The sequence below is a fragment of the Mirounga angustirostris genome, unplaced genomic scaffold (genome assembly GCF_029215605.1).
Source record: "Mirounga angustirostris isolate CCGP_5_RB_7025 unplaced genomic scaffold, mMirAng1.0.hap1 SCAF_1, whole genome shotgun sequence".
Classification (NCBI taxonomy): Eukaryota; Metazoa; Chordata; class Mammalia; order Carnivora; family Phocidae; genus Mirounga; species Mirounga angustirostris.
Window position 1 is genome coordinate 109,196,217 of NW_026991709.1, and position 25,208 is coordinate 109,221,424.

The 25,208-nt window shown below is 36.8% G+C and overlaps 1 protein-coding gene across 22 annotated transcripts in view; it reads right to left on the minus strand.

The window, feature by feature from the left end:
- Nucleotides 1–7,066: 7,066 nt before the first annotated feature.
- The window catches only part of MBNL1 (muscleblind like splicing regulator 1), a 179,709-nt gene continuing 161,567 nt past the window's right edge, over nucleotides 7,067–25,208 (minus strand). For 13 of the 22 annotated variants that reach the window (XM_045903538.3, XM_045903526.3, XM_045903520.3 and 10 more), the window contains 4 exons: nucleotides 17,615–17,650; nucleotides 16,814–16,908; nucleotides 13,765–13,839; nucleotides 7,067–10,502 (listed from right to left, as the gene is read on the minus strand). In XM_045903538.3, coding sequence (XP_045759494.1) covers nucleotides 13,783–13,839; nucleotides 16,814–16,908; nucleotides 17,615–17,650 — 188 coding nt within the window. In that variant the 3' untranslated portion in view covers nucleotides 7,067–10,502; nucleotides 13,765–13,782. Of the gene's footprint in view, nucleotides 10,503–13,764; nucleotides 13,840–16,813; nucleotides 16,909–17,611; nucleotides 25,046–25,208 lie in introns of those variants that run through there. The other 9 variants (XM_045903533.3, XM_045903528.3, XM_045903527.3 and 6 more) reach the window with 6 other exon arrangements.

The following is a 25,208-nucleotide window of genomic DNA, read 5'->3' on the forward strand; positions in this document are numbered from 1 at the left end:
AAATTCTTACAGAAGAGAGAACGGGGGGAATAAAGGTGAAGACAGGGTGGGAGAGAGAGATGGAGAGAGAGAGGAAAGAAAGAAATGAATCTAAGTTATTTTCCCATGAAGTCTCCTAAAGCATTTAAATCTCATTAACTATAAAATGGAAAATTTCATCTCTTATTCAGGGGTTGTTAATTAGCACTGAACAGGTGGGAAAATTGTTTGTAGGGGAATGGAGTGGCTTCCCAGACCCTTTCAAGTCACATCAGATGAAATAATAGTTCAATACACCTTTTCATAGGAGGGTTCTGCTGGGAGCCAAGGAGCCGAAAATAATGATCAAAGCTCTGAGCCTTGTGAAATAATATAAAGGGGACAGGAAGGAAGAAAAAGAAGCCAACTAATTAGAACAAGGTAAATATATTAAAAAGCATTCAGACTGTAGGTGTATATTCTGTACAAATCAATTTCTGCTGCAATTCTTGTAATTTGTTCACAAATAAGTGGCTTATGTTCCTCCTATGCTCTGCTGTTGATGCTAATTAACACAGGCTTGAGGTGCCTGGGAAAAGGAATATATAAATAAAAACAGTTCAGCAGTTGATAGGGAAAGACATTTGCATGCAAGGCAACAGACTTTCACTCTCAGACTTAGAAATCTTTTAAAGGATGCAAAAATACTGTAAAGGTTTGTTCTCTCACCACAGACTCCTTATAAGAATATGTTCGTAAGGTATACCACACATACCAGAATATCCTTTCCTACATTCTCCTCTCCATAGATAATGAGTTTGGTAATCACAGTTTTTATTCAAGAAGGGAGAGAAACTTAATTAAACACATTCTAAATTACTCTATTTAGTGGTACGGTGAAGGAGGTTCAGAGTGGGTTGTGGGATTGGAAATACCAGTCCTTTTCTCCAGACTATTTTTCAAAAAACCGAAGACCTTGAGATTCTATCAATTTTTCTAGATTCTCAGTGGTTGCATTGTTTTCATGGCCTGAAAAGCAGAGTTCAAGAGAATGCTCCTGATCTGCATTTTCAACTGAAGCTAGGAGATAGATTTAATTAAAATTCAAGTAAACAAACATTCAGCCAGTGCCTACTAAATACAAAACTTGGTGCTAAGCACTGAGTGCCCTTCAGAGATGAGTAACACTGGTTCCTCCCTCCTAGGAAGAGAGGAGGAGAAGATTTGTAAATCTTCCTTGGGGAGATTCAGATTCGTAAATAATAAACCTGCAATATCAGGAAGAATAAAAGAAGTACGAAAACAGAGTTAAAAGCAATAAGCCCTGAGAAAAGAGAACGAGAAATAATGAATGCCTCCTTCATGGTGTCAGGAGGGAAGAAGAGAATGCTTCTGGATGCAGTGGCATTTCATGTAGCAGAAAGGAAATGAGTCAGCATTCAGCAGGAAATATGTCTGGAAAAGTTCGCCACCGAGGTCATGTTACGCCTCCTTCGCTTCATTCAGGTCGGCTCAGATGGAGAGCAGCACCTTGTCCTCATGTCCCTGGTTAATGTAGTTACCCTGCTAGCAGATTTTCCTGGAAGTTCCTGTCTTTGAACTTTCCAAAGACAGCTGTCTTTTTCAATAAAATTGTAATTTATATTAACCAATTTTGATCAATTGGAGTATCTTTTGAAGGGCAGGAGGGCGAGGAGATAACTACCTAAATAAATAAATTAATTGATTGATTTAAAACAGAAAATTGTGCTGTAAATAAAATGTAGATCGGGAATGATATAATCACAGAAACCAGTTACAGTTTTAGAGAATTGTGACCAAAGATTATACCAAGAGGGGTTTTATTAATACCCTTTTACTATTCTTCCCTAAAACAACATACATATTTTACTGAGTTGGCAAGATATTTTACATAATTTTCAATTAACGGTGGTAGGTAAAGTGCATGTTTTGTAAGACGTTAATATTCTGGATTTGGCAAACTGAGTCACTTAAATGGGTGGATGGTCTAAGAAACAATGTAAATGATTCAAAGTAAAAAATAAAAGAAAAATATCAGAAGTGATTTAAATAAAAAGCAACACATGTTTACTAAAACAATTAGAAATTCTAAAACCCAGAAAATTTAAAAAGCCTCCTATAATCCTACCACTAAAATTACTTTCCCATGTAATTAAATCATACATAACACTCTATAATATTTTACTTAGTCATTTTCTAACTACTGAAACCAAGACTGTTCTTGGGTTTTGCCATTATAAAATCTGCTGCAATTAACATGCTTAATCATACAGAGTTTTCAATATTCAGATTACTTCTTAAGGATAAAATGAGTTGGGTAATGAGTAGGGTAGTCAGATTATTACACTCAAAAAGAGAGTAATTTTCATTTAATGTTATTTTAAATGACTTTGTGATACAGTTAGAGGGCTTGAGACGGTTGAGGGAGGTAATAGATAATAGATCAGTGTGTATTCAGTATTCTATACATCTTATTTTCGTCATTGCCCTGAGAACTTGTTGCCATTCAATCTTGTATCTCAGAGCCTAGCACAGTGCCTGGCACATAGAGTCTAACTACAGTGTGTGTTTATAGAGCTTGAGTGCTAAGTTAAGCATCTAAAATAAACCTATGATAAAATATGATATGGAAAGATTATTTTGATAAATATAATAAATATTTTAAATACATTGTTTAAAGGCACATGTTTATGATGATTAATGCATCCATTCCGTTACTGGCTCTCAAGCACAGTTTAAATACAGGAAAATTCAAATAATTAAGCTTACATAAGTCTAAACTATCATTTTCAAACTGACATGGTTTAGGTATGATCCATGGTCACATCGTGCTGGAAAATGAAGTACAAATTTTCAGAATGAGTCAAAAAGTACTTGATTCTTTTTTTGAAACATTCACTACATGTGCAGCAATGAGGAGCTGTGGTAAATTAGAAGAAGATAAAGTTTCACTATTTAACAGGAAAGCTAGAACTATGGATAACACAAATAGTTACAGGGTATGGCCCCAGGCTCCTTGCAAAGGAAAGTGTAACCTAAGAACTAGGACCAAAAGGTAAAGATCATGTAGAATAATCTACAAAATGGCTAATAAGAAAATAGCAATCATAGGTAACATGTATCAAGTGTTTGCTATATGTCAGGTACTGTTCTAAGCTCTTTATGTATATTAACCCAGGAGTTGCCTCCATAGCAATTAAATCAGAGGTCTAAGGGTAGGGACCCAGCATCAATACTTTTTAAAGATCTGCCAGATAATTCCAAACTGTAGCAGAGTCTGGGAACCACTCAATGATCACCCAAGGTAAATATTCTTGTTACGATTCCTGTCTTACTAAGGTGGAAACTGAGGCACCGCGAGGTAAAGGAATGCAAAGGGTTGAAAAGCTGAGAGATGAATCCAGGTGGTCTGGTTCTAGAGCCCTTCATCTTATTAGCACCACGCTCTATAGAGCCCTTCATCTTAACCACTGCAGAGGCTCCCCAGTGCTTTACTGCCATTTCTAATGCATAACTTTGATTTTTATGAATTTAAGGAAATTTTCAACACACACCTTAAAAATAAACATTTTAGGAAATTATAATCTATTCATATGCGGTTTGTTTACTACCAGTATCTGTGATACGGTCTCCCTGGGTACTACCTATCTTTACCATGAAAAAGGTTGTGCCCCAATTCCTTAACCTCCTCCCACCCCCAGATGTTGTTGCTACTTATATTTATCTTTAGAGCCCACTGAAGTCCACATCTCGGAATTGGTTGCACTTGTGAAAAAAAGGGGCCCAGGGATCAAGCAAAGTGGAGCATACACTGAGGTTCTTTCTGTTCCTGAGACCCCATTCAGGTCCCAGGTTTTGACTGTTAGACGCCAACTACTATGGCTTCTTTTGTTCAGCCTCTGCTGCAGGCTTAAAGTTCCTCTTTCATCCTGAACCTAAAGTCATGTTACATTATGGGACTTTCGGGGGTGGGGGGTGTCCTAGGTTTTCTGCTTAGCTTTGCTACTCTCACTCTATGACTTCAGGCAAGAGGCATATAATTTCTTCCAGACTAGTGTACTGTGTGCCATTCTAAGTGGACTTTGGAGATCTGCTTGGTTAAGTTTTTGGTTCTCTGGCACTTCATTGCTCTAAATTTAAGTTCAAGTATGTACTCCTACAGAACACTCACTTATTTCCAGACCTGCAGAGTCACCATGACTGCTGGTTTCTAAGTCTACTATGAACTTGGCTGTTTTTCTGTGAAGATCTCCTGTCTGCAGGGGCAAGCTTGGTCATAGCTATCCGTGTCCAAGCAATTGCCTTTCAGTTACAACTTGGGGGGTATGCCTCAGTACTTAATCCCCCCAGAGCTGTGTGTGTGGGGCCAGATCAGATTTAATAAACTAGGCACTTGGGCCTGAGGAGTTGCACAGCTGTGGGACCCTCCTATGGAGAACATGTTTTCTTTCATGGCTGCTTTTTTATGTCCTAGGAGATGTATTCATGGCCATGGCGCATGGTTGCATTTCCCTCTAGCGAAACCGCACGTTTTACGGTGGAATCCCGCAAGCCCATGGAAAGCTGGAGTATAAACCCCGCCACTGAGCTCTAAGTTCCAAGGTCAAGGATTCCACATTCCAGGCTCCGCCAAGAGGCAAATGGGACTGAGAGTGGCAGTTAGAATTTACATAAGAACCTGGAGGCTTCCAACCACCATGAATAAATCTCATGGTTTGTTATCCGTTGAAAAAGAAATCCCACCCTTTGTCATTATGAAACCCAAATAGGGAGAAAGAAACTGATCACTCTTGCTTCAGTAAATCGTTTCTGAAAGACCTTATCAGGCCACTAATAGTAACAGACTTTATCTGCGTTCTAACCTGCCCCTGCTGTTTTTTCCTAAAACGGTAAATTCAGGGTCAGGCTATATTTTGTTCTATTTCCCAACATTTAATTAGCAAAAGAAAAAAAAAATACATGAACAAAGGAAAAGCTCATGCAACAAAAGGGGAGAGAAGTGGGGGTCAGATTCCTCAGATTCCTCTGATAAAGGGGTCGGCCCTGAGTTTGGTTGCCTGGAACCCTTGGCAGGGGTGGGGGTTAGACAGGGCAGCTGAGGATGACAAGTGTCCAGGACAAATGCTGACGACTTCGAGGAAGCTTGGCAGTAGGGCTTGGGACAAGGAGAGTTCCTGAGCCCCAGGCCCAGCTCAGGCCTGGCACACATCTGGATTTTGTTCTGGGGTTCAGAGCACACACAGCCCTGGGAGAAACCTACAGTCCAACCCCCAAGAAATTTGGAGGGGAAGCTGTGGCCCAGTGTGGCCTCACACAGCCACAGTCTGAAGGAAGCTGCAGATTTACCACCCACCCCAAGTGCTGCTGGGGCCAAGGCCCCTTCTAAAGATGGCTGGGGCCAACCATGCCAAGAATGATGAGCTGGAGGCTGGGCCAATGCCAGCAAAAGGGCACAGCGCCACTTTAAAGCCATTTCAGTGAGACCCAGTGTTGTTCTGACAGATCAAGAGAACTTAAAACAAATCGCTTGACATTTAATCAGTTTCACATTTTTGGACCTCTCTGTTAATACAGTAGACTTGAAACATTTAAAGCAGATACCTCCTAGGCTTTCAACACACTATTTTCTCCAAAACATAAGAGTACCTCAAGTCTTAAAGTGACTGCCTCAGACTCATTAGAAAATGGAGTAAAAACAAGTAGAAAAATCACAAAATCTTGTTGCTGAGTGTCCCACAGTTTTGCTTACATGTTAAATGACTATTTCCTGTGTGAAGGAAGCTACTGTTCAAAGTGTGCCTCAGTGACATTATAGATTGCTACGTTTCACTGACCTCCAGGGTGATTCCAAAGTGTAAACTTTGTGTCAAGGGTCTGTAACGAAAGAACAGCTCTAGCAAATGATTTTGCTCCCCGGGTAAGAAACGGGAGGACTTCTAAGACAGGGTCCCATCCTGTGCGCTGAGGACCCCTAGTGGTCGCAGTAGTAATAGCTCCTTCTGAACAGTTAAGTGTTGCCTGGAAAATGTAACTTAAGTATCTGAAACACCATTTTTCTGTTGTGATTAATATAATACAGCATCATTTAAAGTACTGAAAATGTTACAATGGCTGTTCATTACTGTCACTCTTTTTCAATTAAAAGATACCCAAAATACTATGACTAACTGGAGAGAGTCGGATGTTTTGATGTTATTCAAGATCACAAACTCTTGCTTTGGATACTCATCTCCAGGACAGTTACTCAATTTTTGATAAGTGGCACCCCAGATAGTTGGGTCCACTGAGAATAACAGAAATGTTCTATAGAACTCAAACAATAACAGAATTGTATTAATTATAAATAATATACTTACTCTCATTGCAGTTAAGTTTTAGGGAAAAAAAGCACCCATCTATAAAGGAGAATTTGCAGCCTTTGGTCAAATACGAAGTGGAAATCACATAAAACAGCACTAAAGAAACAAATGAGCAAGTTTCTTCACGTGGGAATTTTGGCTTTCACTTGCTATTTGTGGAAATTGCAAAATGCAAAGCTCTATGGGATACTAGACCCTCACTTCAACCAAATTTTTAATTCATTGTTTAAAAACTTCACACACACACACACACAGTTATGGCATGGCCTTGCTCAGCTGTATATGTGTAACCCCCTTCATCCCTCTGAATCAATCATTATTTCATTATTGAAGTATTCCCTTAGATTGCCTGACTTTCCAGTGTTAGTCTCTTGGGGAAATCAGACCAAAAAAAAAAAAAAATTCTTTAATAGAAAAACAGTGCTCTGGAATTGATGAGAGAATTTTTTCCACTTACAGTTTCCCTCCCCTATACCTAAAATAATATCAGACAGTACTTGAAGTATCAGGGGCGGGGACGGCAAGAGTTTTCAGAAAATACTGGGTAATACGTTGTGATTCAGATTCACTCCCGGTGCCAAAGGACAGTTAGTGAAAAAATAGCAAACGCCTTCCTCGCAATTGGTTAAAACCAGATGATGAATTTTCATATCAATATGTTCCTAAAGACAGGCATGAATGCTTGAAACGCGCAAAAATAATTTACTCTTCAGTCTCAGATACACAAATATACTTAAGAAAGAGAAGTTTTATTAGGGCAATTTCACTTTATTTTTCCATACAGCAAAGTCAACTACTGCAGTAATAATAAAATAAGCATAAAACAAATTGCAGCCCAAGACAAAATACATAATTTTAAGCAACTACAAGCAGAAAGTAAGTTGTGATTACATAATAGTAAAACCAAGCACATCTGTCCTTTCAGCAGATGAAAGCGGGTGGGTTGCTGATAAGTGCAACATGATAACCAGCTGGAGTGAAGGCTGGATACACAAATTCATTAAACAAGTGCCCATTATCACATTTGCTTTTTTGAGTGCTTCTGAGTTGAAAATTAAAACCGTGAAATTTGAACTGTGTTTTATTTTTCACCTGCTGAAAGAACAGGATCCTACGGCAATTAAAAAACAATCACATAACTATAGCTACGGTGTGCTGTTTGGTTTGCCTGTTTATGGTTTAAATTTTGTGAAAGTCAATACTTGTTTTGAAGATTTCTTTTTTTTTTTTTGTGAACAATAAACCACTGAAATTGGCAGAAACTGATTTGTATAATATATGTCCTCAGTATAGTTCTTTCTGTCTTGTTTTTTTTTTTTTTTTTCGTTGAAGTTTTAAACATGCAGTTTTGAAAAATGTACGGAATATCTGATCCATGATTTCACCTTAATGGTTGAAGTACCTGCTATTTTTGGTAATGATCTTCAGGCAGATTTGGCCCAATGGAGTTTTTGTCAGTCATGAGATCTCGGAAGGATGGCATATCTTTCCAGCTGAAAAAATCCTGGCAAACTACAAGCTGTCCACAATAAAGCAAAGCAACATGTTTGAAGGGATATGGAGTGCTAACTCTGTGCCACTTTTGCAAGCAATTTTGCTCAGTCTGTCATTTTATTAGCCTTAACAAAACTCCTTGTAATTATAGACGTTTTTATTCAAAATAAGATCTTACTATTATACAGGTTTCTCTCTTTTGACTATATACAGAAGTGCAAAAAGTCAACCTTCTCTCTAGACGTTCCAACATGCTAAATTGCAGCATAATCAACCCTCAAGAGTTTGCACACACGCTATAATTCTCATTACGTAAACTTTGAGTATTTGGATTATCAACAAAAAGTCCCTTGTTCTATTTATTGATTATGCAGCTTATTTATAACAAGGCCTGATATTCAGGGATTTCAAAAATATTAAACAATACTTTAACATTTGAAATGGATACAGTAGAAAATAAATTTTATTCTAATATCTAGGATCTAGATCTTCTTATAATAACTAATTACAAACAAAATAAATCATCAAAATATTACTCAATTGTCTGCCAGGATTGTTGCGATAGCAACAACTTAACTTCTTACTTAGCAATGATTATATATTTATAAGATATCCATATAAAAGATCTTTGTTCTTTTAATGAAAACTAGACAAGAACTAACAATGACTGACATTCTTACACTTTAATATTAAATCAGTAAAATATAAATCATTTAGTTAACAATAATACGAATATTCGTATGACACTACATGTAATTCAAAACTGAGTATGTTATGAAGGAAAAACTAATTTTTTTTTGTATTTTGAAAAATTCATCGGTAAAATCTAATAAAACAATAGTCTATAAACTGAAATGGTATTCAATTGTTAATAGAAAATGAAATCTAATAAATGTAGGAAATGAAAAACTACATTTTAACAAGAAAAATAAGTAATATTCTATAATGTAACTAACTACAATAACATGTGAAGTCACCATTACTCTCTTAACATGATTGAAATTACATTGGTATGGGTTCCAACCCGTAATGTAATAATCTAAGGCTTTAATAGATGTACAGTACAATCAGTAAAATCAACACATCAGTCTTATATTAGAAAGCATCTCTCTCAAGCATAAAAACTTGCAGTAAACTTGGAAGTATGGAAAGTTCTATAACCGAACTTTCACTTCTCCCATTCCATACTATAACTACCAGTGACCTAGCCCCTACTTCAGCAATTTTTAGAACTGCTGAACAGAGCAAAAATATCCTTTACTAGCTGCAACATCCAAACCACAAAAAAAAAGGAATTCCTTTGGATGAATCCATTCTTAAAAACTGAATGCACATCTATTTTTTTTTTTTAATTTTGTAAAAGGCTTTCTAAGGCTATAAGCAGTTAATCAGAACAAAACAAAACAAAACAAATCACATATAAAATTCACCCATGTACTTAACCCACCCGATTACTAGGTTAATTAAACATTTCCCATTTTCATATTTTGGTTTATCATGCATCTGATGACAGTGCTGCTTTCTTCTCTGTTTAGAGTCACTATTTTAAATGTGACTGTGATGAAGCGTTTAAGCAAATGTGAAACCATTTTTGCAAAGCATTTATAGTCTTTTGACTTTTGACAGAGCTATAAATAGAAGCAAAATAATTTCCTCAAACATTTTTTTTTTGTTATCGTGTCTCAGAAATGGCATATCCCTTTTGAATAACATGTTATACAGTATAGTATGCAGAAATATTACACTACAATGCATTAAAATAATTTTATATATATATATCTATTATATATATCTCCAGTATGTGTGAGTTTATCTGTATTGAGAGAGTTTGTGTTGTGCTGTCTATTGTTACTGTAGAGTTAAATTGGCCATTTCTGAGACAGCTTTGGTTTCAAAAAAAAAAAGAAAAGAAGAAAAAAAGAATGGTGCCCTTTGACTGATTAGTACTAGCAGAGAAGCAACAAAATGTGGCTCTGAAAACAATAACACTGAAGAAATAATACTCTAATTTGATATACAGTCTATGGCACTTCATGAGAATCCTTAACAACATGGTACTTAAAGCCATGATGTGCTTTAAAAGATACACAGTTGTGGTTTTGCTTGGCACATTCATCTCTGTCAGATCCCTCCCTCACCGCATCTTAAAATCTATTACATTAAAAATATTACTCTCAAACAAAAATGACTGTGCATGCACGCTCTCATCTATAATGGCAATTTTAAATACAAGGTGCACCTTTGTTATTTGTAAACCTTGAAAGAAATAAACTTATTTTTAAAAAATTATATCTTGGTCTACAGACGTACCAATACATAATAGAATCATGGTTACACCACAGTCTGTCTTTTCAAGATGGCATGAATATATAGGAAACTAATTAGGTATGCATATTTTAATGCATAACTCTGTGCTAGAAAAGAAAGACGATGTTGTTCTTTTAGACAGGAATATCACCTCAGCACAAATATCAATTAAATGTACAAAGTGTATAGGCAACAGTGTGCAGTGGATTTCCATGGTGTCTTTTCTTCTGGTTAACATGCAATATGTGGATGTCTTGTGGCTGAGGGGTTTTTGTGTGTGTTGCTTGACGGTATATACAATATGGCTAATGACCTCGTCCTTTACTCTAACCAAGCACACTGTCCTTTCCTCTTTAGTATGATCTACAAGGGAAAGAGAGATAAACTTTGTTAAAACAGACAATAAAGCAGTTTCCAATATATACTGAATATAAAAATTGTATTTCTTGATTTCAAGTGTAAATACACGTATGTTGTTCTAGCTTCATATAAGAACAAAAAACACTTCACGAGTACAAGTGGACCTAAATTTACACCTCTAAGAGAATAACAGGACATGCACAACTTAATAAAATTGTGGGCTTTGCTCAAATATTACCCAATACTGACCTAAAAGTATAAAATATATTTGCAGAATCAAGGGGCAGAATGTAGTAGAGCTCGTTTTGAGCGCCGTCATTGGGGGGCAGAACTTAAGCTCACTTTAATCCGTCTCTTTTATGGTTTAATAGGTTGCAAGAGTAATCATCTGGTCCTACAAAATTAAAGTCCATGCAACAGTAAGTCCTATTAAACATGACTCATCATATTTGGGTGCTTCATTAGCACAGTATATGTTTTGGGGAAAAATTATACTTTAAATAACTGTTTTGGATAAAGTTTGGGATTTTTTTTCCCCCCAAAGCCAAGAAAAATAAAAATCTCTTATGCTCCTGACAAATTAAGGTGGAAGAGATATTACAGTGTACTTGTGAATTAACAGTTCCAGTTTTTACATGAACTTTTGTTCTCATCAGAGGATCTTTAAATATTAAAAGTATGCTTTAGAATACAATCTTGCGAATGAAAGAAGTCACCATTTTGCTACACTCAACAACCAGTTTAATTATTGCAACTACTCATGAAAATGAGCAATCATTTGACAAATAAACAGAACATTAAGACTCTAAGTTTTCAAAACAGACAAATCTGGTTTGCTAATTGATGAATTTACGGCCACTTGGTATCATTTTTTTTCAACCTGGATTATGGCTCAGAACTAAACATAGTTACATATACATATTCCAAACATACCCAATTGACTACAAAAGCTTAAAGTCGATCTTTTTTAAAACATGTCAAAAGGAGAACTCTTCTTCCAAACCTACATACTACAAAGTAATGTGCTTATTCAAAAATGTGGCTCTTGTTCAGGATAATTTATTATCAGATTATTGACAAAGTTTCTGAAGTAGACAAAAATCATGTTCAATAATTTAATTCATGATTGCAGCATGTCTTTGGTAGTACTTCTTGGATTGCTCTCAAATTGTGTCTATCTTCTTCTCCTGCATGGGCTCAACCTTTGTCCAGTTATTGCTGTGGATTATGATCACAAGGGCCTCAGAACTGGTTCTCTGCCACCATCTTCTCACTCACACACACTGTCCCTTCTTTGGAAAGGCCCTCAATCCTCCCTTCTCTCTATAGCAACCACCACTGCCCCAATTCACTTATTTGCTGACTCTGCTGGAAGAAGTTGCTCCTTCATCTTTGCTCCAAGAGAAATCTGTTCAAAGCTCTCGTATTTTAAAGATTTATTTACTTATTTATTTGACAGAGAGAGAGACCCAGCGAGAGAGGAAACACAGCAGAGAGGGTAGAAGAGGGAGAAGCAGGCCTCCCGCCGAGCAGGGAGCCCAATGCAGGGCTCGATCCCAGGACCCTGGGATCATGACCTGAGCCGAAGGCAGACGCTTAATGACTGAGCCACCCAGGCACCCCAAAACTCTCGTATTTTAACATAGTGTGCTGAAATTTCCATCTTTATCCCATTGTCTATTCACTTTATCTCACTGACATGGTAGCACATAGTAATACATAGCAGCACAAAAAAATCATTTTTAAGTGTGTTCATGAACAGATACATGGAGGGAAGCAAGAAAGAAGGATCACCCATCTTATTACCAGATTCAGTTTTAAACACGATGGCTCTTTTTAAGTATAAAGAATATTCTGAGCAGATATGATAGATTGAATGCATGTATTCTGAATAAAACAGATCCTCTAAGGATGAAAAATGGCCACCTTTCACAAGTATCTAAGTCAATGTGTCTGAAGGAAAATCACAAGACTTTCAAGTTATTTTTTGAGCAATGGCAACATCTTCAGAATTATGCAATCCTCTAAGGTGACTATTTTGAAGTACCTAAAATTCATTCGGATACGTATGAATGCACGGAATACACGGATATGTGTATGCATAGATATGAGTGTGTGTATACATCTATTTAAGTCCGACTCTTGGGCGCCTGGGTGGCTCAGTGGGTTAAGCATCTGCTTTCAGCTCAGGGCATGATCCCAGGGTCCTGGGATTGAGCCCCACATTGGGCTCCCTGCTCAGTGGGGAGCCTGCTTCGCCCTCTCCCTCTGCTCCTCCCCCTACTTGTGCTCTCCCTCTCTCTCCCCCTCAAATGAGTAAGTAAAATCTTTAAAAAAAAAAAAAAAGTCCGACTCTACGTTCAAATAACCCTGTGTGTGTGTGTGCGTGTGTGTGCAGTGAAGCATGGGGGGAAGTGGGTACATGTTCTCATTTAGGATTTAGCAAAAAATTAAAAAATATTTAAAAAAATGATGACCTACACCAGGGCTCAGCAAACTACTACCTGTGAGCCAAACCAGGCCTGCTGCCTAGCTTTGTAAATAAAGTTTTATTGGGACAGAGCCACACCTTTCATTTCCATATCATCTCTGGCTGCTCTCATGCTACAGGGGCAGAGCTGAAGAGCTCCAACAGAAAAAAGTGGCAACAGAAGCCATGTGGCCCACACAGCCACAAATATCTACTACCTGGGCTTTTCAGATCGATACCACCTATTTAGTTTTAAGTCATATTTTTTTCTTCATGCTTGTGTTTATTTCTAATAAAAATAACAATCTAATCAACAAAATTTATTTTCCCTAAGTATTATGTATATTTAAGTGATATTAACATATGTATTATAAATGTGTATAATAAAATTCCTCATAACCCATTTAAGATAAAAATAAAAGATATAATAAAGATAAAAATAAAGATAAAGATAAGGATAAATAAAAAATAAAGATAACCCATTTAAGATAAAAATTCCTTATTCCACTCAAAACCTTCAGTACTGAAACAGATGCTGCTTTCTAAGTACATTCATTCACCTAAGCTTTGTTTAATTTGTCTGTACCTTCTACGTATAGAACTGTGCCAGTCACTAGGCAGGTGTTCAGTAAGTATCTGATGATACTGAATTTAAAAAAATAATTAAAATAAAATAAAACATATAAATATTTTCTCATAAAAATTTTGCAAAATTTTCTGCAGCGCAGCATACCAAGGTTATCTTAAAAAACCACTACGAATAAATACACACTATATATGACATAATGAACTTACTGTTTAGTGATGAAAATTCTACATCTGGGTTACATACTTGTGGCTAGTCAGATGTTCGGCAGATATTATGGGTATCTAGCAAATAAAAAATTATCTGATGAATGATCCATGCAAGCAAGCCAACAACCAAGAGATGAAAACATTTTAATATTAAATTTTTTTAAGAGAAGTGAAATTCAGCTGTGAGGTGACAGTCCTTATCTGGCCAACATAACAGTAAGTTAATGTAAACTTAATATCAAGGTAGCAACTCATTGTTTAAAATCTTTGTGTTAAATACTATTCTATAAATGTTATCAGTTTTTAGGAAGTAAGAGAAGTAAAACTATCAAAAATTCATGCACAGCAGTAATTGAAAGAAGCCCTTTTTGTTGGCCTACACACACACACCTGTGGTTTCACTTAGGCAGTCATCCAGAAATCCAAGTAGGAAATGCCTTGCCTACTTCTGTGCAACCGATTTCTAACATTTTTGTTCAACATATGGTTTCTAGCTTTTTTTTTTTTTTTAATTAAAAATACCAGGTAGGAATTTTAAAGGAGTACTTCAAAGGAACCCGATGGGAGCCTAGGTTCATTTCAGAACCCATTTCTGAATCCTGATGGCACAATTTATCGTATTTTAAATGGGCACGAGAATTTAAAAAACTTGAGAGAAAACACAGTAAGAAATCAATATACAGGTGCCTCATCGCAATGGTCCCCAAAGCAATGACCTTCCAATTTGTAGCCTGATTCTCCTCCAACCCAGAACTGTGGCCGCTAACCTGGGAACAGGCAGTGCGGTAGCGTGAGGCAGTCAGAGGACTGAAAGCACGGGTTCTAACCCTAGTGGATCCATTTCTTGGCTGTGTAACCTTGAGCCAAGCACTTAATTACTCGATGCTTAAAAGCTTCTTCGTCTGTAAAATGGCGCTCGTCCCATCTCGGCAAGGGTGATGGGAGAAGAGCGAAATCACGTCCGTGAAGGCATTTCGTTGTTGTTGTTGTTTCAATTTAGATGTCCTAGACTAATTCAACATATTATAATCCACAGTCTGGAGTGTAAATTAATATGCTTCTATTTTATTTCCATTTCTCAGCTGACATCTTTACACAATTTTTATAGCATTGGCAAATGGCACGAAAATGCGCTCCAAGCATAATGAAGCTTCTCATACCATTTTTCCTGCTGCTGCAGGACAGGATGTTGCACCCAACAGTGTAGAAGCATCAAGGAAGGGGCTGTCGAAACATACCAAGGACCTTCAACACCAATCGATGCAGATGAAGGGCCAGCTATAAACTTCTGCATGCATGCAGGCTGCATTTTGTGGCATCAGCTATTTCCAGCATTGCTAATATACTGTAGGCATATACATATGTATGTATATGTAGATATAATATATGTGTCTATATATATATCCATTTCCCTTTTCTTTCCTTTGGTTGTAAAACAGTACGAAGACCCAAGATTATGCATGAAATGGTCACAGCACAATGCAAAAAGTAAAGTGTCCCCTACAACCCAGGTGGCCCAGGGCATGTTGGAATTTGCTTTGCTATAGTTCGGCTTACACCAGCAATTCTGTCGTCATACGTGGTAAACGCACAGAGCTCAGCATCATCAATTTGCACCATAAATGGATCGCGTTGAATCCATTAAGAAATTTCTGCCATAGATTACTTACTAACATGCCACATATGCACAATCTAGAATTCTTGTAAATGAGTCTGATGTGTTAGCATAAATCCAGGGCTATTTTGACAAGCTTCAGAAAAACTAATGGTTTTTTGCCAAGAAATGTTTAAAGCTTGCCTGAAACTTTAAACTACATCCATTTTGGCAGGCTGCTTTTGAAAGTTTTTAATGGCTACGCTAATAGCTTACGGTTCTCCAACAGGACGTGGTGTCCGGTAGAGAGCGGGATTGCCGGCTTCTCACAGCAGTAAATACCAATTCAGATGGCACTTAATTGGCCTTCTCTGCCCAAGGGGCCACATGTTGACTCCTTTGCTTCATTTGGCTACATTTACCCGTAGTCCGTGGGTTATCTGAAACTTGATTTGGCTCTGGATTTTTTCACATGCTATTAACCATACTGAACTTTGCTTCTGTAACAAACACACCTATATACGTTAAAGCCAAAACCTCCTTCACCTAAGTTTGACTGATTCAACCGTTATTTTCTAGGGCACAATTTAAAATAGGATCAGAGAATGCTGGCTGAGCCAAGGTCAATTTTTAAACTTTAAGTATTTTAATAATCATTTTCTTTTAAATAGTCAGTCTTCCACGTCACAAAATTCAAGTTTCTGAAACAGATCCCACTTACTTACGAGTAAACTGTGAAACCATTACTCTACAAACATGTATGGAACACAGAATGACTCAATTTACCATCTTTGATGTCTTTTTTTCCTTCATAACTCTCCAAAATCTATGCTTAGATTTTCTTACAGAAATAAGAGCATGTGGGGGTTTTTTTTGTTTTGTTTTTGTGTTTGTTTTTCCTTGAAAGCACTGAGAATCAAAACCTGGACGCCAATTTAAATTATTTTGAACATACAGTCTGCTTATCAAACAAAACCGTCATGAATTTGCAACAAACTCTATTTACAAGACTGGTCATTTGTGGCATATATAACGTATTTTTAAACATTTTGCCTTTTATGAAGAATTTAGGCAAGAACTAAGAAACAGTATATACCAAATATTGATAATGGACACCTAAAATTAGCTGCATTTTTGACCGGTCAAAATCCCTGCACGATGGAGACCCAGTGAGAATTGCTTGTGTAAATATCATTTTAGTAGCTTTAGAAACGGAGCCGCGACAACTCTGGAGCACTTATAAATGGCATCAAAGCATTCTGCTGCTCATCATAGAGAGAATGTGTAGGCCAACAAGAGGTATCTTTGAAACCCCATGCTATTCAAGCACCCACCACAGCCCTCACGTACACACGATTCCCACTGACCTCAATGGGAAAGCCACGTGCGTAAGGGCTGTCGGACCGAGCTCTATTAGAGTTGGTTTTTAAGAAACAAAGCTGTAAATTAGCAAACCTGGTTGGCTGTGGCTGTTGCAGCGAAGGGAACACTTGTGGCAGATGTTGTTGCTGCGGACACAGTGGCTGGCGTAGCACCGTGCACCATGGGAACTTTCGGAGGGAAAATCAGATAAGCAAACATACAGAAGAGTGTAGCAATATGGAAACCATGGCAACATGGAGGCGATAATGGGGCATGGTATTTATCACAGCAATAAGCCATGTGACGGGACATCATCACCAGCGAGTGACATGCAATCACAGCGCAAAGCGGGACAACATTCCAAGGAGAGAAGGGGAAGGGGGATGAAAGAGAAAAAAAAGGGGAAAAAAAGCTTGTTACCATCAAATCAAGAAAATTGACACAACAGGCTTAATTTGCTACGTCAAAAACAAGAATTTTATATAGTGTTCACAGTCAGACATTCAAAATCTACATCAAAATACAGGTATTTACTTCATTTATACAGTTATCTGTTTGAATGAACGTATTTTTTCTTACTCATTATTATAAAAATACACAGTATATTACTTTTACGATACAGGTTTTTTTTTTTTTTTTTTTTTTTTTTTTACAGACCAGAACTCATAGTCCAATCAAAATCCACCAAAGGTGACTGAAGGAAACTTGTGTGTAAAGAAAACATTTGTGTGAGTCCATGTCAATTAAATAGAAAATGGCATTTAATTGACAGGTGTTAGTAAAAGGGAAATGGACTTGCCCAATAGATACAAGTTAAAACTTAGCAGTGGATTTTGAGGGGCTGTGAGGTGCACCATAGGTTTAAGATAATCAAGAAACAAAGCTGGGACCTACCAACACTTGCAGCGGGTGTCATGCACAATATTGAGCCTGCCCATCATGCATTGCAACAGGAAGGTGGATTTGAAAAGGGAAAAGAATTAAAACATCCCATCACACGTGTCATTAGGAAATTCATTTGAACAAAGAAGAAAAATTGTTATTATGGGAACAGTGGCATGTAACTGTCAGCACAATCAAATCATACAATAGCACAGTGATCAATTAGAACTAGTCTCAGGTGAAGAATAAAAGCCAGTTTAACTGTGTGCTGGTACACTTTGTTTCTAATCGCTGCCTAAAAATAAAAGTATTTTGGGAAAAGTTCGGACTTGCTTCATTTTTTTAAAAATCGTATTGTGATTTGTTTTGTTTTAATCTGGTTACTAGCCATCTGGCGGCTTTGCTATTCCTGACTTTAGCATATGACTGTATTACACATTTTCTTTATATTGCGCACATGTTAAATAATTAGAGAAACCATTTATTACTAACATGCTAGATAATCCAATGCACAAAACTGGCTTAACGATGTAATAAAACCAAAATATCCATTTTCATTCCCTTGGTTTTATTTCCCTGCTCACTCTAGCAGCAACCACACAGACATGGAAGGGGTGGCGATCATCCATCCGCACAGGGATTTTATTTGGAGGGATACCAAGCAATAAATTATGCATAAAGAGAAAGTGAAACTTCTGCATTGCCTTTGTTTGGAATTTAAATGTAGAAAAAACCTTTAGAGGGGATCTAACTTATAAGTCTCAAAGTGGTTTGCTTAATAGGTATCTGGGGAAACAGGCTGGTTTTCACTGCTGGGTTAGACCTTCAGGACTTCCTAGAACAGCAAACGTTCTAGAAAATTGCACATACAAAAAATCGTTGATTAGACTTCAGTGAAAACCCTGAATGGGAGATAATGAAGGTATCTGCATCGCATATGGGGGCTTAACAGTGATGCTTCCATTGTTCCAACCATGGTGTTAAAGTATTACAAATATAGGCCCTGTTCTCTTTTACATATAAACAGTACAAAATGTTTTTTTTTTTGTTTTTACCAAGCACCGGGCACTTCCCCACATAAAGAACTACTGTTCTTTCTCTGAGATTATTTTAGATTTCTAGGTTTTAAAATATCAAATGATTTTATATTTCTATCTAAATCTTGGCACATCCTATTTAAACACTAGCAGCATCTGGGATGAACATTTGTTAGAAAAATATCTGCCAATTGAGTCTTGTCAGAGATGGCCCTACAAAACAAAGCTGCCATTGAGAAACACAGATTACTGAGCTGGCATCCCCGTAACAGCTGCAATTAGTCTGTTATCACAATTAGACCGTGGGCACAATGATCAGTGATTCAGCTCGGCCAAGGAGCGAGGGAGGCATCCTCTCAGGTGGAGTGATATTACCCTGAAAGGCATTTTTTTTTTTTTTTTTGAGAAACTTGAAGATCTCCATCATTTGCTACTGCTACCGAGTCAAAGACTTGTGAAAGACAACAACAAAAACAGACCAGTAATAACAAAGACGTTAACTGGAGACAGTAGAGCAAGCGAAATTTAATCCTGAGTCTAGATGCTGTGAAATCATTATCCTCTCAAGGTGGGAAACGAGGACTGGGAAAGAGAGGAATGAGAGGATGTATGAGAAACAATAATGTGGTATTCAAGGAATATTAAAGCCAGTTTAAATACTGTACAGGTTATATGTTTTAAACTTACTGTGTATTATTATGCTGCAATTTGCCTATTCTATTTCTCCCATGCGTAATTTAGCCTGCACATGCTGAAAATGAGTTAACTCTCCTATCTGTCTAAAGCTTCTGTGATTTGAATTTTAGTTTGAGTTATCTTCCTTATTACCATTATAACCAGTGCACACAGTTTTGAGAGGGAATTGCAGCAAATAAACATAAGGCAGCAATGAAAATACTAGCCAGGTGCAGTAACTCACAAAAATGAAGACATAATGCTGTAGGACCCACTTACCAAAACCAAAAATCACTTTGAAATGACCATAATATCCATCTTTACATCAAATTGGGTTGATTTACTAATAACGATACACAAATAGCCAATTGAAATTTTTTTCTTTAATTTTCAACACAAGGCAAATTTTAAGTGAATGTATTTGTCAATTTCAAATTTCCCCTATGAAGATATTTGCACAGCAGAATGATGTGTTTTTGAGGAATGCATTACTGTTTGAAGATGCAGGGAAAACAAGTAGGAAGGTAATTCACAAATGCGATTCATGCACAGTTAAGAATACTTCAAGGAGAAGGGAAAGAAGTAGAAGAGAGAAAAAGGATTTTAACGGAGAGGTTCGAATTTGGATGTGGTAATTCAAGCCTATGTATGGCTACAAGTATAAAGCTGATTTAGGATTTTCTAAAATTTGTATCATTTAGGACTAAACTTGTGTCACTTAGGGCTCAAAATTCACAATCAATTGAATTAATCTCAAAATTGATATCCAAAACAGCAACAGCTTCATACAGTTTGTTTCTATGTTTTGAATTCTATTCGATTGCTTAGTGAATTCAAGAAATAACAAATAAAACCTAGTGCTTATTACATTCCAGGCTTTATTCTAAACTCTTAGACCTGCCTATGAAAGTGCTTTAAGAGAATGTTATATGAAATTGTTTAAAACTCATTTAAACCCAACCTTATGAAATAATTACCATTAGTATCCCCATTTATAGATGAAAAAAAACAAGGTATGGAGAGAGATTATAACTTGTGGTGGAGCTGGATTTAAACTCCCAAGCCTGATTTATAATCACTATGCTGAGTTTCAAGTACACCATCTGCATTAATTTCATTAATTATAGTAAAAGTGACAAGCTGGGAATTTTTTTCTGTTTTCAGCCCCCTGCACCTCCCCTCTCACTCCCCGCCCCCCAAAGAAAATCTCCTGGCCTTCTGTTGCTTTCTATCTGGTAAATTGCAATATAAGCCAAAGCTGAAGTTGCTTAAAGCACATATATTTTTAGATGGTTTTAAATCACAAGCCCACACTGAGGGCAGTATACTAGGAGGAGAGAAGAGAGGTGTGTTTTTGAGAATAGGAAGTAAGCACAAATGGTGAGGGAGAACAGGGAGAAAAATTCCTCAAGGTACAGAGAGGGGGAGTCTGCAGGGTCATGAGTAGTTGGGACACATGGCCTGTTCTTCCACAACCACCCCACAGGCACAGGCTGTCAAGGGAATGGGCTGCTTATGAGGCCAAGGCGCTCAGGTAGGCATGCCTGTACCCAAGGCAGCCTCAGGAACTCTGGAGTGCCTGCCTCGTTGAGACCCTGTAAGCATGGGCAAGGATCACAGCAGCGTGACCAGTGCCCGCTAAAGATGGAGAATGGGCAGCCTGTCTACCCTACTGGACCTCATAGGACCTCTCTTTGAGGGTGGGGATGGGAGGGAGGAGATGTGAGAAGGGGGTTCTGGAATCCTAGCAATGTCTGGTATTTCTATCCAACACAGTGAGCTTAGAGTTTAGACGCGGACTTAATTTAAATTCAAGAAAATAAACTGATGTACGTAACAGTGACATTTCTTACCTACTCTAATCTTGGGGGTGAAATTCATACCAACAACCTAAGTAGACCCTAGATTATGCATGATCTGTATGAATATTCAATTTGGTCTTAAAGGGTGAAGATTTAAAAAAAAAGGTAGTATATATATCTAAAACTTAAAAAAAAAAAAAGAAACTTGAATGTGAACTTAATCTAATATTTGCATTTATTTTTAAATGAGATGGAGGGTATAAAACACCAGTCATGGAGTCAGGGTATCAATAAGGCCTCGTTCATCTTTTAGGCCAAATCACTTTTTAGGACTTCATGTAAAGCTCATAGAAGTTAAGAGACTGACTGAGATCCCCCCGACCTGATTTCAAGTTCTATCTAAACCTTACAAGCCATGCAACTTGGAGCAAATCACTGGACCTCTCTAGGTGCCGAATTACTCACTGGTAAAATGGGACTATTAATGCCAACCTTTGAGGGTTGTTGTGAGAACAAATGTGAGATAATGTATATAAAGTATCCAGTGTAGTATGGCACAGAGCAAACACTCAATAGAGGTAGCTCTTTTGAACAAAATGTGTGAAACAACTGGGCCAGAAGCCGTAGGGAGTCGTGGAACTTGGAACTGGAGAGCATGCAGACCTTCTAAAGGATTGACATTTTGTTTTTATTTAAACACTCCTAGACAAATATTTTTGGATTCTAGATTTAGCTCCTGGGTCATAAGTTTGTAATCCCTAGTGTCAACACTGGTCTACCATGTGGCATTGATTCAGTGAATGGATGGAGGGGTGGGTGGGTGGGTGGATGGATGGATCAATGAGTGGGTGGATGGGTAGATGGATGGATGGAAAACGGGGAAGGAAAAGAGGAAGGGAGGGAAGGAGGGTGAGAGACAAAGGAGGGAAGGAGGATAAGAAGGAAGAAAAGATAGATGGTTGGACGGATAGATGGATAAATGGATGTATGCATGCATGCATGGATGGATAGATGCGTAGGTGCCACGTAAGTCCACTTTTGCTATTAAAAGTTATGATATATAGTAATTTGTTTTTAGCTAGCTACCTGGCTTGCCACTGGACCCCGATCTTTTGCCGGCAACCTAGTCTGTATACAATCACCTCCTCTAATGATTTAGACAACTATACTTCACTGTAACTTCAATGAATAGACCTACATACCACTGAAGTTATTAGTGAAGCAAGAGACTACAGAGCTCTAAAACTCTAAGCTACAAAAAAATAAATAACTTCTATTTTCTTTTCAGTTCCAATAGAGCCTTCAGAATATACCTTCCAAATTATTATATTGTGGGCAGTTAGGATGCTCTGATCATATAATTCATCTGTATGCCTGCAGAGTAACATAGTCTTTGGAAAATAAACTTCCTTTTCTCCCAGGTATTATATATGAGATTACATCAATTTGTGGTAGGACGGATTTCCTGTAGTTCTTAAAGAGTATTTAAAAATTGGATTAGCTGGAAAATTTTTAAAAATTGAGAAATTTCACATATAAACATCCAAATGAGGTGAATAACTAGAAGAAAAAAAAAAGTCACAAGATCTGGCAACCCTGGACATCAAGGCCACTACATTAGATTGTGCAGGCTTGCATGGGAGGCAGAGACACAACTACCCTATAAAGTAGATGGAGCCACAAAGGATGTGCAGTGTACAACAGGTACAACCTGCCAGGCAGATATTCCTCTGAGGCAATTAAAGGCTAAGTCAAAACATTCACCGTCCCCCTTTAGATTGGGCCTGTGCTCCCCAGTGCCTCCCAGGCCCTACAGTTCCTAATTTATTTCTTGTTTCATTTGTTTATGTTTCCTGCCTGGCCCCTAAGGCATTTTAGTTTACATTCTCTGCATTACATTTCTTTCCTTTCTGGCTGGCTGACAAAGTGGTTTGGCAGAAGTAAAGATGGGTTATCCATTTTAACCTTCTAATGTCATACAGCCAATTTTTTTTGTACTCAAGCACATATGACAAATAATGACAATAGTTTAAAAGAATGACTAAGGTTTTACCTACTTCTGATTATGTGACTAATAAAGGTTAAGCCCTTTAAACTGGGTTACAAATAGGTGTAATCTTATATTACTATTGCAATAATTTCATATCATATTTATTAGAAATATCAAGAACAGAATATAGAATATCTCTGATGCAAAATTCATCATAAAATGCAAATATATCTTAACATTTTCAGCACACTTCAATATATGTGACACATTTTATTTAAATTAACAATGCTTAGTTTCTAGAAGAGAGAGATAAGTATGATTTCAAATTATGAATGTGTTTATTGTTTTTCCCTAACTTGATCCTTACTTAGCTTCTTTTGCTCTGTCTTATCCACACACTAAAAGCCTTTCTAGGGAGGGATTACTGTCATAAATATCATTGCATAAATTCAATTAATGGTTAAGCTTATTTAGAAAAGTCCTTAGTCATCAGAATGTTGTTGGAGAAACTAACATAAAACCCATGTAATAAGATAGAAATGTTAGATTTCCTTAAATAATATATGGAAGAAGTTAGATTCTTTTATTTTTAGATTTTAAAGACACTCACTTTGAATGGCAATGTTTTATTCAATGAAAATAAACAGACAAAAATAATCTTTAATTTCTTCAAAGAGATAATGGTAGCTACCCACAATCTCTTTAAACTTTAGTGATCTGGCTATAGAAAAATTGATAGATTATTTATTGAAGATGGCATAAATCTAGGGGTATGGCAATTTTTATATAAAAGCAAAAAGATTAAATTCTGGAAATCTCCGAAGACCTATATATGTTGAGAAAAAATTTTTAATCTTATAAAATATAGGAGAAATATGTAAGATATGAGAGATTTTTCTCCTCTGAATGCATAAATACCTTACAGATCAAAATGATTTAATTTATATTCTACAATGGACAAACTGCAACTTGCTAGATCTTATTTCGTGAGTACAAACATTTTATCCATGGCGCCTAAGGCATATGCTATTTTAATTCATGGAATACTCCAGATACGCCGGTTCACTGAATGTTGCTACATATTCTACATCTGGATGGCCAGCTTTCGGAGATACACTGTATAAAAAGTTGTGCTTAGCAGTAAAAATTACCGTGAATGTAATTTATTCTTTTGTTCATGATTCAAAAATAAGTGATCACATTCCCTCACAGCATTATGAACCTAATGCATTTAAATACTGTCAATATAGGGTAATATACTAATGATGCTGGACCTCTGACCTACACACCTCGTCATTCATTTATTAATTTAATTAGTAAGATAAAATCATTTTATTAAATACATCTCTGAACCCATGGTAGTTATTTCAGAAAGGTTAAGAGGGAAAGAGAAAATGGGATTAGTCTCCAGTTAGTTGAATTCCAGATTATGAGAAGTTTAATGTGTATTTTCTGAAATATGTATTTTCCAGGTTTTAAGAAGTTTAATATGTATTTCTTCTTCTGTACGAAGAGTAAAAATAATAAATTTTCAAGTAATTAAATGACTGATTGTTTCTAAATTTTATACCCTTGTGGATAGCACTAGAGTATGCTTATGTCACTAAGTTGAAATCAACTGAAACCACAAACGTATAACTCAATAGTAGACGTAAACCTCCCTGGGCACTTAGGAGAATTTCAATATTAGCTCAGGAGCAAAAAATGATTTTAAGCAATGTACTGATTGGTACCAATAAGAGCACTTTTGAAGAGCTCTGGAACACAGAGTCAGTTTTTGTTGTTGTTTTGTTTTGTTTTTGTTTTTATTCTCCACCTTGAAAACAAAAAGGCTGAAAAATAAAAATCAAAACTGCAAGTGTCATTTCATCGAATTCAGATTTACTCTATGGAATCATGACGGCAAAGGGGTCTTACAGCAGGAAGTGTCATAAAATAGCTTGACAGACATATAACAGTGTTGAGGAAGGAGGAAAAAAAAAAAGAGAGAACTGTATTTCAATTCCAAATTACACAAACAAAAAGAAATATATAACACATCACACTGATCTTTAATCCACTTCTCATTAAGCTAAAATTCTCCGTTTTTAAGGAAAACCACA